Here is a 17,445-nt window from a genome sequence, read left to right as displayed (position 1 = left end):
GTTGAGAAAAGCAAAGATCAATGATCTCAGAGCTGCAATCTTTCAAACTGGTGAAGATACTGCAGAGCTTAAAGATGCCAAAAGGAGAATGATTGATGAACTCAGATATGCTGAGAAATGTTTGTTGAATAACTATCACAGAACAACTCCTGACATCAGGGAGATCAGATGATGAAGCCAAGTCGAAGATCTACAACTGCTTAAATTCTGATATTTGTACAGACTGAAGTTGTTATCAGAAGTTGAATATTGGTAAAGCTTTAAGGACTGTAAGTTGTAGTTATCTAGTCTAATTCTCATGTATTTGTACTTAATGTTTTTGACATCATCAAATATCTGTTAAACTTGTATATTATGCTAATTTACAAGTTTGGGGAGATTGTTAGATATATTTGATAATGTCATGGCTAATATAATTTATGTTTAGATTTCAGATCTTACTTAACAGGACAAATCAGTACTTAACTGTTGATCAGGACTTATACTGGAAGTCAGGACTTAAGGATATCAGTACTTATATTATCAGGAGATAATCATCAGAAGTTAGATATCAGAACTTAAGTGCTAAAGGATGATCAGAGTAGGACAGTAGCTGATTAAAGGAAAGAAGATCGAGATAAACATAAGAAGAGATATGCATGAAGAAGGAATTCCGTGAAGAATGGAATACTTGGAAGAAAAGATATCTGATTGATATATTTTAGGAAGCAGAATTATATTCCATATCAATTAGCGATTATCTTGTAACTGTGTAGTATATAAACACAGACATAGGGTTTACACTATAAGTGTTATCATATATTTCGAGAAGATTATTCATTGTAACCCTAACAGCTCTCGTGATATTGTTCATCACTGAGAGGTAACAGTTCCATACTGTAACAAAGTTTATTGTTTCAATAAAGTTTGTTTTCTGTTACTTAAGTTCTTAAAGTTCGATTTGATTGTATTATACACTGTATTCACCCCCTCTACAATGTGTGTGACCTAACATAAGTGATAAGTTAATAAATACTTATAAGTTATATAAGTGTTTGGATAATTTAACTTATAAGTCGGAATTGTTTTTATTTAAATGAATTAAAATAAATAATTTTTATATATAATTATCTTAATTCTTATATTTTAAGTTATATTAACATTTAAAAAAATATATTTTAAAATTAAAATTGATAAAAAAATGAAAAATAAAAAATAAGTTGTGAAAAAGTACGTCGTTACCAACATTCAACTTATAAGTTGTAAATTCAACTTATAAGTTGGGTTGACAAATACTCGTCAATAAGCTGTTACGGGCTTATAAGCCAATAAGCCCACTTAACGGAATTGCCAAACGGACCCATTAATCCTACACAAATACAAATGGATACATATCAGTCTCACATATAAAAATCTACCATATATTATTTGATAAAATTTCTGAAATTATTTTTGGGAAACTTAAGTCTTAAAACATTAGTGTTCACTCTTAAAAAATAATCAGATTTTAATTTCAGCTCCCAAAATACTCCTAATTCTAAAATGGGTTTTCTTGCAAAAAGCCTGAAACATAGGAGTGTAAAGATAAGTAAAGATAGATGATTGTAATAAGAAAGTCTAAAGCAAACTGAACTAAAGATTCTAAAAAAAAACCATAATGAATCTTATAAACTCTTACAATTTCATCACTTTCGACCATTCTTTTAATCATATTTCATCTTCTCCAACATATAAAATCTCACATTTCAAATCTTTCCATTCTCAAATTACCCACCAAAGAAACAATCACATTGTTGGGAAGCCATTAAAAGGGTATGATTATAAGCTCAAAAAACAAGACCCCTTTAAGTTGTTTCAGTCATTAAGCTCATCTCAAGTTGAAAGCAACAAGGAGGAGCAAGAAGAAGCTGAGTTGCAGCTTGTGGCATCTTTTAAAACTAGATATAATGATATCATGATTGTTGACACTGCTGATTCTAGATTGCTGCTCCTTGATTCTACTTGTAAGTATGATTTTGTATATTTTAAGTTGTATTTATGTATTTGTTAGTGGCCATGTATGATTATTGCAAATTTGCAATTATGGTCTTAATATGAATCTTTTGTCATAGTTTGTTTTGCATTTCAACTGTTTAATGAGACTAAAAGAAACAATGTGTTTGATGACTGCAGTGGTTTTGTTTATTACAATTATACAAGCTAAACTAGGGGTAACTAATTCTTGTCTTTAAATTGATTTTCATGTGGTAATTGAGTAACTTTACAAAGTCTATAAAGTCAAGAAGTGACTGAAAAAGAACAAGTTCTTAGAGTTATCGGCCACTGTCTCGCTGATGACTTGACTTAAACAGCTTAATAATGGAATTGAAACGAAAAAGTAAAAATGCTTTAGTTTCCCATAATTTGTAGTGATGGTTTGTACTTTGTAGCACCTGGCAATGGACTGAAGTCTTTTGCTTATGCTTATATCGATTTGAATTTCCCCCTCGTAATTTTGTATTTGGTATTGTTAGAAGCTTCTTCTATGCTTGTCAAGAATAAACCCCTTGAAACCATTCTGAATCTATTTAGTTCTAAACTTTTTGTACTCAGCTACTTGTTAAGCGTATTGCTACAGTCAATCCTGACCGTGAACATATGCTCTTTTAAACTATCTAGTTGGTGAATTTACAATGTATTTACCATAAACATAACTGCTTTGCAAGTCAATAATTATGTTCTCTCTCCCCCCCTATAGAGTGTGTTCTGTGTTACTGTTTATTATTTTATGGAGGGTCTTGATATTTTTGTCACTGCTCTGCAGATAATATTCACAGCATTTTTAACAAGGGAGAGAAATGGACAGGATGCTATTGGGTATGTCCAAGCTCCTCATAGTACCTGAATTTGTTTGTTCTGTAGCAATCCTCCTAGCCTCGCAGTGTCACTACTAGTCTACCATGGTTGTTTTACTATGATGATGATGATTAACTAACCATGACATCCTTAAGTATCATCTACTACATCATATGGAGATTGAGTTTGAACATAAAAATTGGTGCTGAAATTCATATGATAATTTTCTTTCTGGGCTAATGTGGGAAAGAAAGGGGAAATTCAAATGCTTACAAAAGGAATAGATGGTCAACTACTTATTAATTTGTTGCGAGCTTTGGCATGGTTTGTTGAACAAGGTGTCATTGCTTAGTGATAATAAATTTAGAAAATTGTGAAGGAAAGGTAGGAATATGTACGTCGGTCAGTTTGACTTCAAAAGTTTACATCAGAGTGAGGGAGTATTATGTTCTATCAGTCATTATACATGTATGCATCAGTGTATGTGTAGGTGCATTTGTAGGCATTAATAACATCAGCACATCATCACTATTGTTTTTGTTATTTACCTGGAGCCGGAATCTAATTTTGTTCATCATATAGGACGAGTTCGCGAGCTTGCCACCTGTTGTACCTAATGGTCCTATTGCAATATTTGGCTTGGTAATCGGATGCTATAGCTATTAAGGCCAGGTCTCTTGGTCTATACTAATGCTATCTTGTGAAATAAATGAAGAAAAGTTGAGCAACTAAAAACCAAAGAATGGATAATATTCTCAGGCTGGAGGAACTGCGGCTCATCTGATGCTTGATTTGTGGCCTTCATTGCATCTTGAAGGCTGGGAGATTGACGAGATTGTAATGCACTTCTTCCTTCTTTTTTATTTATTATTATTACCAGTTATCTAAATGCTCATTTTTTCGTCACCGTAGAACATCTTTTCTAGTTTAGACCGCCTTCTTTCTGGTTGTGGATATCATACCGTTTTTCTTCAACCTTAAATAAAGAGAAATACAAGCTACTATAAAACCGTAAATCGGCTTAAATTATGTTTACTGATACTTGCTGTACTTCACACATAAAAGAAAACTAGGACAGCCTCGATTTACAACACAGTGAGGATGATCATACAAAGATTTGCTACGCTGTTAGGTCTATACTGTATTAGTTAAGTAACCGTAGTGTTGAAAACTTGAAATATACTTCCCTAACCATTACCAGCACCCCATCTCATTTTTTAGAAATATCATAAATTTTTTATTGAATTCAAATTTTATTCCTAATAACCACCTTTAGAAAACATTATAGACCAAACATCTGTAGGAACATCCTCCTACTTAGACTTCATTTTGGGAAAGAACAAGCAGCCCCTGCTACATTTAGAATAAAGGTAAACAGAGGATAAGCAAATATTATCATAGCTGAGGAATGAAATTCTTACACTCCTTAGGAATTTCTTAATATATTAATTAGCTTAATGTTATCCAGTACATATAATGAGAAATGACTAATTTCAGTGGGATGATGTTATGAATTTTTCTTCCTAAGAATGCGCTTTCACTCGTATACTTTTCTAATAGGTAATTTTTTATTTGTTTTCTTAGTCAAAAAGATTGAACTTGAGAGGTCTACTAGTTACTCTCAGTATGTTTGCAATATTAGAACTGATGCGAGGAATCAGCATTCTTCATCAAGTTACATCTTATCTTACACATTCTCCATGTTTTCTGCAATATTAATGAGCATGAATACATAAAAAGTTGCCTCAAGTGTTATTCAATTAATTGATTTATGAAATGACTTCACTTTATGCTCCAGTTGATCGATAAAGCCAGAGTTTATCTTGGGTTGTCTGACCTTGAAAAACATACTAAAGATGGTGGAATCGTTCATGTTCATGTTGGTGATGCATTTGCTGCATCGATTCCCGGAGGATATGCTGGTAATTCTATTTAAAAGTTAATGCCATAAGCAAACACTCTGAATATCTACGAGTTGTTCTAATCAATATGTATTATAATTCCCTGCATGTAATTTTCTTTTAGAAATCCTGAAAATATTAAGACGCTTTCTTGGCTCACCGTTTCTCATTAGCTTTATATGCAACATTGTGATAACTTCCTCTCGTTCGGGAATACTCTTAAATTTTGTGGTCAGTGAGGGGTCTTTTATTTTATGTGAGTTTATGCATTGTTCCGCTATTTATTGATATATATATCTAATAATTTTATCAGGTATTGTGGTTGACCTGTTCTCTAATGGGAAAGTCCTGCCAGAAATGCATGAGGTATTTTGCGTTCATCAATTTAATCGCATATATTAATTATAGTATTCAGTTGTGAGTATTCACTGTAACAATAATCATACAATGACTTGCTGCGTTGTTAGCTTGGTAGTTCAGACAGTTTGCACATAGTTTTCACAGTTCAACTATGAAAAGACATCATGTGAATTATTTTTCATGATTTTTAGCCTTTCATATATTCCATGAGCATCCTCAGAATACTTATACAATGACTTGGCTGAAAGGTTAGCTTAGTAGCATTATCTACCGACAATTTGGACACAATTTTCTTAATGCATGTAGATCACGTGTACAATGCTCTTAATTCGCACATATATGTATTTAATGTGTTTTGGCTATCCTGGACAGTGTGGAACTTGGTTAGATATAAAAGATAAGTTGATGCCAAATGGCCGGATCATGGTAAATTGTGGCGGTAGCGATATTGGAGCTTCTGTTTCTGATGAGGGCACCTGGGAACAAAACTCTACCATCAAGGCACTATGCCAGGCATTTCCTGGAGAAGTATGTTTCTTAATCCCCTCAGTGCTCCATAAATTTTTTATATTAAGATCCTTTTCACTTTGTGATTAATTATTGTAATGTCCAGTATTATGTCTTTACATTTTTATGCAACCAACTTTTTCTTATAAACAATTTAATTGGTTATATGCATTTTTGATAATAAAAAGGAGCACGATGAGCCTCGTAGTACTTGGGAACAAATTAAAGAGCACATTTTATCGAAGAGAAGCGCGCTGAATAATGAAAATCTATGCAATGACCAAGTAATAGTAAATATTAACACAATTTATGAGAAAATGACATTTTCTACAACATTTTTTTAGTAGTGTGTAGTCATACAGCACTTGTCTCTATATTATTATAAAAGACAAATAGAGCAATGCCAATAATTTTTGTTCATTATTCTGCCATTCTAATTTTGTATAAAGTTCTGAATGCCTTCCTAGCTAGTGGTATGTTGTAATTTTTTGATGATTAAAGTTGAAAGTTATTTATTCATGAACTAAAAGTTAGTCAGATCTACTCAAGGTAAAACTTCTTCTCAAAAGTGCAGTATAACACTCTTAGCAAAGGATCAGGGAAACCATTGATCCATTTTTTAGGAGACGTTGTCGTTAACCTGACATACATGATCTTAGCCCCTTACTTAGATCAATCTCAACTTGTTAATCTATCTTGCGGGTATGGTAAATTTTCCAAATGTACTTACCTGGTGGCATGACTTGTAAAGATAACACTGTAGATATCTTAAATCTAACGAGCATCCGAAATTCTTAATTTCACACAGGTAAGCTGGAAGAAATTGGTGAATGAAGGAGAAAATTATCTTGCCCTGACCGGACCTTTTCCGGATTTGAATACATGGTCTGCTGATCTTCCAGATCAACTGAACTCCAACGTGTTTCAATGGAAAAGCTGTTCACCTTCTTCCTAATCATTATTTGTGTTTTTCTAATGACAATGTTCTCAGTTTCCACTGTTACATATATAAGTTGAGTAAAAAGCAGCAATGCTTAGAACACTCTAAAATCATTCAGTAAAGGATGACAAAATGTGACGAGTGTATTGGGTTTTCCAAATTTGTAACAACCCGGAGTCTTGGACCTGCCATTTTTTTTATAAATATAGTATTGCAGTTAGTATCCTGATTATCAACTCATTAGGCATAATGCACCTGTGCACGTGCTTAATGAGCGTGTCTACTTATTTTCCAGCACAATAAATCTAGCCAGTATGGCCTTGCTGTTCTTCATGGACCACCTTTTTGTCTACACCTGAATTTCCAATCCTCAGTAGTGGGTCCTTCCTCTTAGTCCAGTCCTCTAGTTTATCTTATTCATGTACTAGGAGGGCAACATATACTTTATATTAGTAGTTTGTAAGTAATGGACAAGTTATGAGTCCTGGTTATAATATATAGTGCTAATGGTATTATATTGTCTCCTTAAGCTTTTGTAATCAAGAACATCAGGAATAATATAGTATCTTGTTGTTCCCAACGTCTCAACTTTCACCATCTTTTATCATGCTTTATTTAATCTTCATGGTATCAGAGCAAGCATGAATAAGCTGTGATTCTTTGTTCTTTAAAAGAAACTTTTCCTGATATACATTAGCTCCTTTTTAAAAAATTTTGTGTTTGACTGTTGCCTGTATAAATTGAGTGTCTGTAATCTGCAAATTACTCAAGTATGGCAACAGGAGGGAGATTCACATTTGCTGATATGCAGAATCCTCTATTTTTACACCCATCTGATGGGCCTTTATCTATTAGTGTACCTAAATTGGAAGGTGCATCTAATTACAGATCCTGGAATAGGTCTTTTGAAATACAACTCTCCTCTAAAAGAAAACTGGGCTTTGTGGATGGTTTAGTAAGGAGAAGCACTGATGATGAGACAAGTAGAGTGCAGTGGGACACTTGCAATAATCTGGTAATTTCTTGGATTCACAATAATGTTTCTGAAACCATTAAGAAATCTATCCTTTTCATTAACTGTGCTTGTGATATTTGGGCTCAACTTGAAAAGGGACCCGATACTTCAACTAGAGGAGCGACCTGTTGGTTCACCCGACCCAGCCGTCATACGTTCTCCAGATCCGAAGGGATCCAGTGCCCAACTACCGACTCTTCCCGGAATTGCGTTATCGGAGCCGAGCCAGGAATTGCCGTTAGTGGACACCCACCACTTTTAACCGGTTAGAGAGGCCCTCTTTAATACATTAAGAAAAGATGTTCACATGGGCTAGAAAGACTCGGTCATAGGAACTTAGACCACCTACGCGCTGGTAAACGAAAACCACCTCGACCTGATCAGAGTAAACAACAATTTCGAATCAGGCCGCCCCTTGCCTTGAAAGAATTCACACGCGGCCACCTGCTTTCCAAAAAGAAGGGGAGATTTGCTGCTTACTGCTCACGAAAATACTAGATTTCTTCATTTTCTTCGGTACTCTTTGGGTAGAGAGTAACATCCTTAGCCTTGCACATAAAATGGAAAGTATTCTCTCTACTACAATGATACACATCACGACCATAGAGCCAAGGTCGACCCCATAATTCGTGTGTTACATTCATGGGAACAACATCACACCAAATAGAATATGGTCAACCCTTACTTGACTAATTACCTAACACACTGTGGATCCCCGCCACTGTATTTTAAGGGACAATTCCGTTTCATCTCCCAAACTACTCATGTCACCGGGGCATCACCAACTCCATAAGCTAGGGCAAGGGAGTGTATCCGGTAACGAATGAAAGCCCTATTATTATGTCAACCTTGAACTTGAACCTTCCTATTCTATTCTGTATGTGAGGCACAATGATCATGATCATATAGACAAGGTCTGGAACTTAGAGAAAAGGCTGTTGTTCCAAACAAGTCGCGGGACGGACGCTATACTTACCCACTGGTCTTGCTCTTGCTAGCGGCTTCTGGGGAACTTATGACTAGTGTACTCATCCTGCTCTTATGCTCTCTCTTTCTCCTTGACATACACGTCTCCTTCATCACTCTTTGGTTGTTCTTCTTTCTCGTATCCCGCTCTTACACCAACTCCACCTGCCCGTATAAACCTTCTTTGGGAGTCCGCTTCCTCTTAGGCTGGTAGTTCTGCTAGAATAAGTCCTTATTCAAAGGTTTGCTCTTACTCATGGCTCTAGAAAGTATAAAATCAGTAGAGATGTCTATGAAATGAAACATGTTAAGTAAAAGAATAGCCCACATATGTAACATGGGCCTGTGTATATGTATGTCTGAGAGTCGTATAAATAAACAGGATAGGGTAACTTAACCTAAAATCCTTTTTCCTCAAAATATTTACTTGGTATCAGAGCCCACTTTTGTCCTTGGCGGCTGCCGATTTCACCGGTGGTTCCGTCGGCAGTGGCTGGCGGTGTTACTTTGTTTCCATAATTAAAAAAATAAAACAAAACAAACCCTACCTCAGTTCCTTGTTTTTACCTCTTTTTCAGTTTTTTTAAAGATCAGTAGCGTATAAAAAGAGATTTAGGGAGAAAGATGTTTGGCTATGTACATGAATATTGAATGTCTTACTTGATAATTCTCAAGTAGGGACGTTATCATGCAAGATATCTGGGAGTAATCAACCTCTGGAGTTTTGTTAGAGTGATAAAGTGGTGATTAAGATGGGCACAACAATCACTACAGCTGATTTGAAGGAGATTTTGGAGGGCATGGCCAAGATGTTGACATTTAAAGGAGAGGGAACATCTTCCCAAGAGGCCAGCGCGAGAACTGAGAGTATGCAATCATAGAGGTTAGAACTATTTCCAATAGAGCACAAGCTTGAAGGTGTAAAGAATTACTTGAGTTGGTCTTGAAGGGTGAAGCTGATATTGGAGGCTAAAGACTTAGAACACTATATTGAAGAAACTTGTAAGGAGCCAACAGATAAAACTAGTATAGCGTGGAAGACATGGAAGACCAGTAATTCTTTAGTGGTTTCCTGGATGACAGGTTCTCTTAATCCGACAATTGCTGGTATGGTTGAAGGGATACGAAATGCTGCTGAAATCTGGAAAATTTTATCTAGACAATTTTCAGGAACCGGGAATATGATGATTGTGATGGATATTCAGGATATAATAGATGCAATGAAGCAGGGAGAAAAAAATATTGCAGAATATAGCACCGAGTTAAAACGACTCTGGTCTGAACTAGACTATTATGACCCGTTGACAATTACTGATAGTGCTAGTGCTAGTATAGCTAACACATGGGTGGAAATGAGGCGTGTGAATCAACTCATGAAAGGTTTGAATTTAGAATTTGAGACTAGAAGAGCTATGATTTTCCATCAGTCCCCTCTTCCTCGTATGGAGGAAGTCATAGCGGCTTTAAGTCAGGAGGAGTCTAGGATGAAGGTGATGACCTCGAGTGGAAATTCATCAGTTCTGGTCCGTTCTGCACTGCTGGCACCTATCACTAATGATAGAGAATGCTATATTTGTAGGAAAAAAGGGCATATTAGTTGGAATTGCCCTTTGTCATATGATAATGGACGAGGTGAAGGTAATCGCAGTAGCCGAGGAACCTTCAGAGGACGTGCTCGTGGTCGAGGACGTGGGCGTTTTGCTGGCCGAGCTAACTTAGTTGTCGCAGAAAAGAGTGATACTGGAGAATCAACAAAAAATTCTGAATTGGAAGAACTTCGGGCATATAAGCAGAGGATGGAGAGTTCCAACACTCAAGGTTCAACTTATTCTTTTCTTGGTAATGTAGCAGATTATGCTCATGCTGGCTCAGGTATTCCATCACGAGCACTTGCATCATTTAAACCACCTTCTTTGGATTGTATAATAGATTCAGGTGCATCTAAGAATGTTACAAGATCATCTAGTGGGTTTGATACATATTTCAAATATCCACCATCACATAAAGAGACTATCCAAACAACAGACGGAAGTTTCCAACCTATAGAAGGAATTGGTTCTGTCAAATGCACACCATCCCTTGCACTTGAATATGTTTTACATGTTCCCTCATTCTCAATTAATTTACTTTCAGTCAGTTCCATCATTGATCAATTAGATTGTCAAGTAACATTTGATCGGAGTTCATGTTCTTTCCAGGAGAGGGACACGAAGAGGACGCTTGGGACTGACATCAGGCGTGATGGACTGTGGTATATGAATAAGGAAAGTGATGGTGTTCCTCTTACCGTTACAACTACTGAGGAAGTTAAAGCTACAGTGATGTTAAAGCATTGTCGTCTCGGCCACGTGCCTTTTGAAAGCCTCAGGAGATTAAGACCTGAATTATTTGTTAGTCCCTTAACAATATAGCAAGAATTACAGAAGGGGGGTTGAATGGAATTCTTGAACTTTTTTTTTAAGATAAAAATGTTCAACTCGATTATAGATATATTTGTTTTGATTAGCACAATGCGGAATATAAACTTTAATGAATCAAAACAAGAGTAATTAAAAACAAGAGTCTTTAAAACTTTCTGGTGGATTTAAACAATTCCACCAGAGATATATTTAATATATCGAGAGAACTCTGTGTGCAGAAATGCTCACAGCTGCTTATACAAAATAGAACTACTAAGAACACAGGAAATCCTAAAGATAGTGCTTACAAAGATTTCTCTGTATTTGTTTCTTAGCTCTCTTAGTTATTTTTCTATTTGCTACTCTCTTGGTTTATATATTACCAAGATTACAAAGTCAAAAGAACTGAATAAATATAAAATCTAACAGTCTTGATCTTTGCTGCTTTTCGTCCTCTATTACCCAGTTAATGGGCTTCCACAGTGTGTTTGTATCCATCTCGACGGCTGTGTGTCAGCTTTCACTGTTCAACTGATGTCTGAATCTTGATATTATCATCCGTCGACTTTCAGATCATCCGTCGATGACTTACTTGATCATCTTTCGACTGCTATTTTAAACATCCGCTGAAAGTCATTTGATCATCCGTCGAAGCTTTGTTAAGCATCCGTTGATAGCTATTTTGGCACTTTACTTCATTTCACTTATACAGAATTACAAGACATTGCTTATGTACAGTTAATCAACCTATTCTGCATATCTAGTTAAAGTCAACATGACTTATATACTACTACAGATTCTATACAAAGGTGTGTACAACACTGTGCTACAAACTCATTATTACATAAGCTACTCACTCGATAGATAATAAGTTACTCATCCGTCGGGACTAAAATGAGTTATCCGTCGGGACTATAATTCTTATCCGTCGAGTGCTACATTATTTCACTAAGTAAAATCTACTTAGATATTTTGTTTAGGTACTCATCAAGTGCACAACATATTCACAACATTATTGAATAAAGTAGGTAGTAATAAAGTTATTTGTGATGCTTGTGAGTTCGAAAACATACACAAACGAGTTATAGCCGTTCAGGATTGAGAAGTGTAAAACCTTTTTATTTAATACATTCTAATGTTTGGGGACCTTGTCCAGTTACTTCCACTAGCGGTTTTAAGTGGTTTGTTACTTTTATTGATTGTTATACTCGAATGACATGGGTTTATTTAATGAAGAATAAATCTGAAGTTCTTTCCTGCTTCCAGGATTTTTTAGCTTATGCTATTAAACAGTTTAATGCAGAAGTTTGTGTTCTTAGGACGGATAACGGCACCGAATATCTGAATAAGGAATTTGCATCATATTTATCTGCTCAAGGAATTATGCATCAAACTACATGTCCGGATACACCAGCACAAAATGGTGTAGCTGAGCGAAAAAATCATCATTTATTGGAGGTGGCCAGGTCACTAATGTTTACAACAAATGTTCCAAAATTTTTATGGAGCGAGGCTGTGTTGACTGTAGCTTATCTTATTAACAAGATGCCTTCACAAGTACTAGGCTTCAAATCTCCTTGTGAGTTGTTGATGGGAGAAAATATGTATACAATTCCCCCTAAGGTGTTTGGATGTGTTTGCTTTGTGCGGGACCATCGACCATCAGTATGCAAGCTTGATCCCCGAGCACTGAAGTGTATCTTTGTGGGATATTCAGGTACCCAGAAAGGTTATCGATGTTGGTGTCCATCCGAGAAGTGAGTATTTGTAAGTATGGATGTCACCTTTAGGGAGCAAGAACCGTTTTATGGAGAGAAGACACAACCTCTTGCACAACTAAAAGATTCACCTGTTATTAGCAATATCAGTAGAAAGGAGGAGAACTCTCTTGAAAGTGTTTGAGATGGAATGGTGCAAGGTTCAAATGAAGTTATTGTCGGAATAATACCATGTCCAATGGAAGAAGTAAATGTGCTAGGAGGAGAAGGAGAGAAGGTTCGAGGAGGAGGAAAAAGAAGGTTGTTGATACAAACTTGAAAGTGTATAGCAGAAGACAAAAAACTGGAGTACAGGAAGTGATAAGAGAAACATTACAATCCACACCACAAGTCGAAGATGACACGAAAGCAAGAGAAATACCACAGTCCGGGCAACATGTTATCCCAAATGTCTCTGATGGTCCCTCTCGAAGTCCTTTAACGTTGTCTCCTGGAACAAATGGTAATGAATCTCCTATTATTAATGAATCTCTTCCTATTGCTGTTCGTAGAGAGCCTAGAGCTACCGCCGGAAAACCTCCGGTTAGGTATGGCTTTGAGCATGATATATCTAATTATGTATCATATACATCCATCACACCTGTATACAAAACATTTATTGCATCATTACAATTAGTGTCTATACCAAGAAATTGGCAGGAAGCAAAGCAGGATTTAAAATGGCTTGGAGCAATGCATGAGGAGCTTAGTGCATTGGAAAAAAATAAAACTTGGGAGCTTGTTCGTCATCCAAAAGGAAAAACCGTAGTTGGATGGAAGTGGATTTTTTCTGTCAAGCAAACCCCCGAAGGTAAAGTGGAACGGTATAAGGCAAGGTTGGTGGCGAAAGGTTATAGTCAAACATATGGAATAGACTATGATGAAACATTTGCACCGGTGGCTAAGATGAGCTCTGTGAGATTGTTAATTTCATGTGCTGCAAATTTTGGGTGGCCCTTGTATCAACTAGATGTTAAGAATGCTTTTTTACATGGAGACTTGCAAGAAGAAGTCTATTTGGAGATTCCACCCGGCTTTGGCACTATGAAAACGATTGGAATGGTATGCAGGTTGAAAAAAACTCTGTATGGGCTTAAACAATCACCAAGGGAATGGTTTGATAAATTTTGGCATGTTGTCCTTAGAATGGGATATAAGCAATGCAATGGTGATCACACTATCTTCTACAGGCATAAAAAGGGCCGGGTTACTATTTTAGCCATCTATGTTGATGATATTATTATCACGGGGATGATACAGGAGAAATTGTGCTACTAAAAAAATGACCCAGCATGGAGTTTGAAGTTATAGAAAAATAGAATTTTGTTCGATTGTACTTTCTCAAAGGAAGTATGTACTTGATTTGCTTACGGAAACAGGGATGTTGGGTTGTCGAATAGCCCCAACACCAATCGAACAAAATTATAAATTGTGTAGTGAGTCAGGGGATCCTGTTGATAAAAAGCGTTACCAAAGGCTAGTTGGACGACTCATCTATTTATGTCATACACGTACTGATATTACATACGCTGTTAGCATTGTTAGTAGATACATGCATGATCCTAGAATGGAGCATTGGGAAGCAACTCTGAGGATACTGAGGTACTTAAAAGGCTGTCCAGGGAAAGGTTTATGGTTCAGAGCTAATGGTAATACTGAAGTTGAGGGTTATTGTGATGCTGATTGGGCAAGTAGCTTGGATGATATGAGATCTACATCTGGTTATTTTGTATTTGTCGGAGGCAGCCTTGTGTCTTGGCGTAGTAAAAAACAAGCTGTGGTTGCTCGTTCTACTGCGGAGGCGGAGTACAGAGCTATGGCTTTAAGCTTATGTGAGATGATCTGGATTAGGAAATTGCTGGTTAAACTACGTCTATTTAAGAGAGTACCAATGAAACTTTGGTGTGACAACAAGTTAGCAATCAATATCGCCAAAAATCCAGTCCAGCATGATAGGACGAAACACATTGAAATTGATCGATTCTTTATTAAAGAGAATATTGATGCAAAGAGTTTGGAGCTCAGTTACATAAGAACTGTGGACAACTAGCTGATTTTCTGACAAAGGGATTAGGATCTAAGGAGTGGAATAATATATGTAACAAGATGGGAATGATTGATATCTATCACCCATCTTGAGGAGGAGTGTTAAGTAAAAGAATAGCCCACATATGTAACATGGGCCTGTGTATGTGTATGTCTGAGAGTCGTATAAATAAACAGGATAGGGTAACTTAACCTAAAATCCTTTTTCCTTAAAATATTTACTAAACAACATAATATGTCTGTAGCTGAATACTTTATTGGCACACACACAATATTCTGATTGAATGTATAAAGAAAACAGAGGAAAAACTAAGCGTTGAACAGCTTAAACTTTTATTGATACTGACTATTCAATGATACTGACTAACATACTTATACAAGGAAAAACCAGGAAATGTCCTACAAAGTAGGAACTACATAACAGACACCTAAGACCAAATCAAACACTAACGTTAGACAATGGATTATTCACGACTAGTCCGAAAAACACTCCAGCCCACGACCCACTTTGATGACACAACATCACGACTCAGAAAATAAATAACAACAAAACAAATAATACTAAGTTTGAATTAACTACCCAACATACCCCCCTTAATTCAAACTTGTCTTAACACAATTCCTCACTCCAAGCATATGTCTCACCTTCTCGAAATTAACAGCACTCAATGCCTTGGTGAGGGAATCAGCTCGTTGCTCCTCTGTGCATACATGTTTTACTATGATTTCTCCATTTTTGATGCACTATCTGATAAAATGGAATCTGACATCTATATGCTTGCTCATGCCATGGAAAACGGGATTTTTCGACAAGTCAATAGTTGACTTTTTATCGATGAATAATGTCACAGGTTGAATTTGCAGACCAGTGACTTGAGTTAACAGTTTTCTCAGCCATATTGCTTGACATGAGGCTGCTGTTACCGCCATAAACCCTGCCTCACATGAAGAGAGTGCAACACACTTCTGCTTTTGAGAGTTCCAGGTTATTAAACTCTTGTTTAAGTAAAACACCATGCCACCTGTGCTTTTTCTGTCCTCTACATTCGCTGCCAGATCGCTATCATTTAGAATAGCCTATCACCACATTATTTTCTGCATCTTTGGAATAAATCAAACCAAAATCTATCGTTCCTGTCACGTAGCATATAATGTGTTTTGCTGCATTCAAGTGCATCACCGTGGGCTTCTCCACGAGCCTGCTTACACCAACCGAGTACGCCAAATCAGGTCTAGTGTGGACTAAATACCTCAACCCCCTAATTATACTCTTAAAATTCATGGAATCTACCGGTGTGCCTCCTTCGTCCTTGTTAATAATCTCCTTGGGATGCATCAGAATTTTCGTAGGGTTACACTCGTACATACCAGCTTTATGATGGTTTTTTTTGCATAGCCAGATTATTTCAAGCATATGTATCCATTGCCTTGTTCCACTTCAATACCCAAATAATAAGTGAGTTTTCCGATATCACTCATATCAAAATTCTCCATCATTTGAGTTTTAAACTCCTTGATTGCTTCAACACTTGTACCGGTTACTAGTAAATCATCAACATAGACTCCGACAATCAGAACTTCATTTCCCACATGTCTGGTGTAAAAAGCCTGCTCATATGCGCACCTCACGAACCCCAATCCTTCCAAACATTTGTTTAGCTTTGAATACCAGGTCCTTGGGGCCTATCGAAGCCCGTACAAAGCCTTCAAGAGTCTATACACAAGACGATCCCTTCCACGCTTCACAAAACCTTCCGGTTGCTTAACAAAAACTTCCTCCTTAATTTCTCCGTTTAGGAACGCTGTCTTAACGTCAAGGTGGTGCACCTCCAAGTTGCTTTTCACTGCAAGTGCTAGTAATAAACGTATTGTTTCAATACGAGTGACAGGCACAAATACTTCATCGAAATCCACACCTTTCTTTTGCACATAACCCTTAGCAACAATTCTAGCTTTATGCTTTACAACGTTCCCTTCCGCATCTCTTTTGATCTTATATATCCACTTTAGATCAATCACTTTACGTCCCTCAGGTAGTTGAGTTAGCTCCCGGGTTCCATTTCTTTCAACTGCTTCCATTTCGGCCTGCATCACCTTTCTCCACTCACTTCCCTTAGCAACTTGAGAGTAGTTAATGGGTTCATCAACTCCCATGAGATACAATTCATCGTCCTCCAACTCCATTAGTTCAGTAGCAACATATATTTTGCTGAGAGGCTTGAATTTCTCTAGTGGTTCATCATATTCAGAACCGTAATCTGAGACATTTGAGCTTTGCACACTGTTGCTGTCATCACCCTCAACATTATCCCTTGTTTCGTGAGTTCTTGATACAATTTCTTCGATATTAGCATCTTCATCTGAGTAATCAGTAACTACAATGAAACTTCCAGTGTGCTCCAAATCTACAGCTTCAATTTCACTCCAATCCCATGTCTTCTTCTCCTCAAAAATCACGTCTCGACTCACGTGTATCCTTCGAGTTTGAGGGTCCAGAAGTCTGTAAGCCTTCGTGCCCGGTTCCTTACCGAAATTCACTACAGGCCTGCTCCTGTCAACAAGTTTCTTTAGATTCACAGTTGGTTCCTTCATATGTGCCACGCACCCGAATACTCGTATATGATTCAGACTAGGCTTCTCATTTGACCACGCCTCATATGGTGTGACACCTGTTACGACACGAGTTGAGAGTCGGTTTAACAAGTAGGTTGAGTGTAATATCCCGTATTTTTAGAATTAT

At 36.8% G+C, this 17,445-nt stretch overlaps 3 protein-coding genes across 3 annotated transcripts; all 3 read left to right on the top strand.

Annotated features, from left to right (window-relative positions):
• The first annotated feature begins 1,582 nt into the window (after window positions 1-1,582).
• LOC141670587 (uncharacterized) lies at window positions 1,583-6,751 on the top strand. Its single transcript, XM_074476521.1, has 8 exons — window positions 1,583-1,982; window positions 2,783-2,835; window positions 3,397-3,456; window positions 3,574-3,651; window positions 4,613-4,736; window positions 5,029-5,081; window positions 5,448-5,603; window positions 6,391-6,751. Exons 1-8 carry the CDS (start codon window positions 1,637-1,639, stop codon window positions 6,535-6,537), a joined length of 1,017 nt encoding a protein of 338 aa, XP_074332622.1. The 5' UTR covers window positions 1,583-1,636; the 3' UTR covers window positions 6,538-6,751.
• Window positions 6,752-9,255: 2,504 nt separating this feature from the next.
• LOC141673199 (uncharacterized) lies at window positions 9,256-12,663 on the top strand. Its single transcript, XM_074479933.1, has 3 exons — window positions 9,256-9,370; window positions 9,587-10,893; window positions 12,169-12,663. The coding sequence occupies exons 1-3, from the start codon at window positions 9,256-9,258 to the stop codon at window positions 12,661-12,663; spliced, it is 1,917 nt and encodes a 638-aa protein (XP_074336034.1).
• Window positions 12,664-14,040: 1,377 nt separating this feature from the next.
• Window positions 14,041-14,709, top strand: LOC141673198 (secreted RxLR effector protein 161-like). The gene has a single exon (XM_074479932.1). It carries the CDS (start codon window positions 14,041-14,043, stop codon window positions 14,707-14,709), a length of 669 nt encoding a protein of 222 aa, XP_074336033.1.
• The last annotated feature ends 2,736 nt before the right edge of the window (window positions 14,710-17,445 follow it).

The sequence above is a fragment of the Apium graveolens genome, chromosome 7, assembly GCF_009905375.1.
Source record: "Apium graveolens cultivar Ventura chromosome 7, ASM990537v1, whole genome shotgun sequence".
In the NCBI taxonomy this organism is placed as follows: Eukaryota; Viridiplantae; Streptophyta; class Magnoliopsida; order Apiales; family Apiaceae; genus Apium; species Apium graveolens.
Note: the sequence above shows the minus strand (reverse complement) of the source record. Positions and strands in the feature narration are given on the sequence as shown.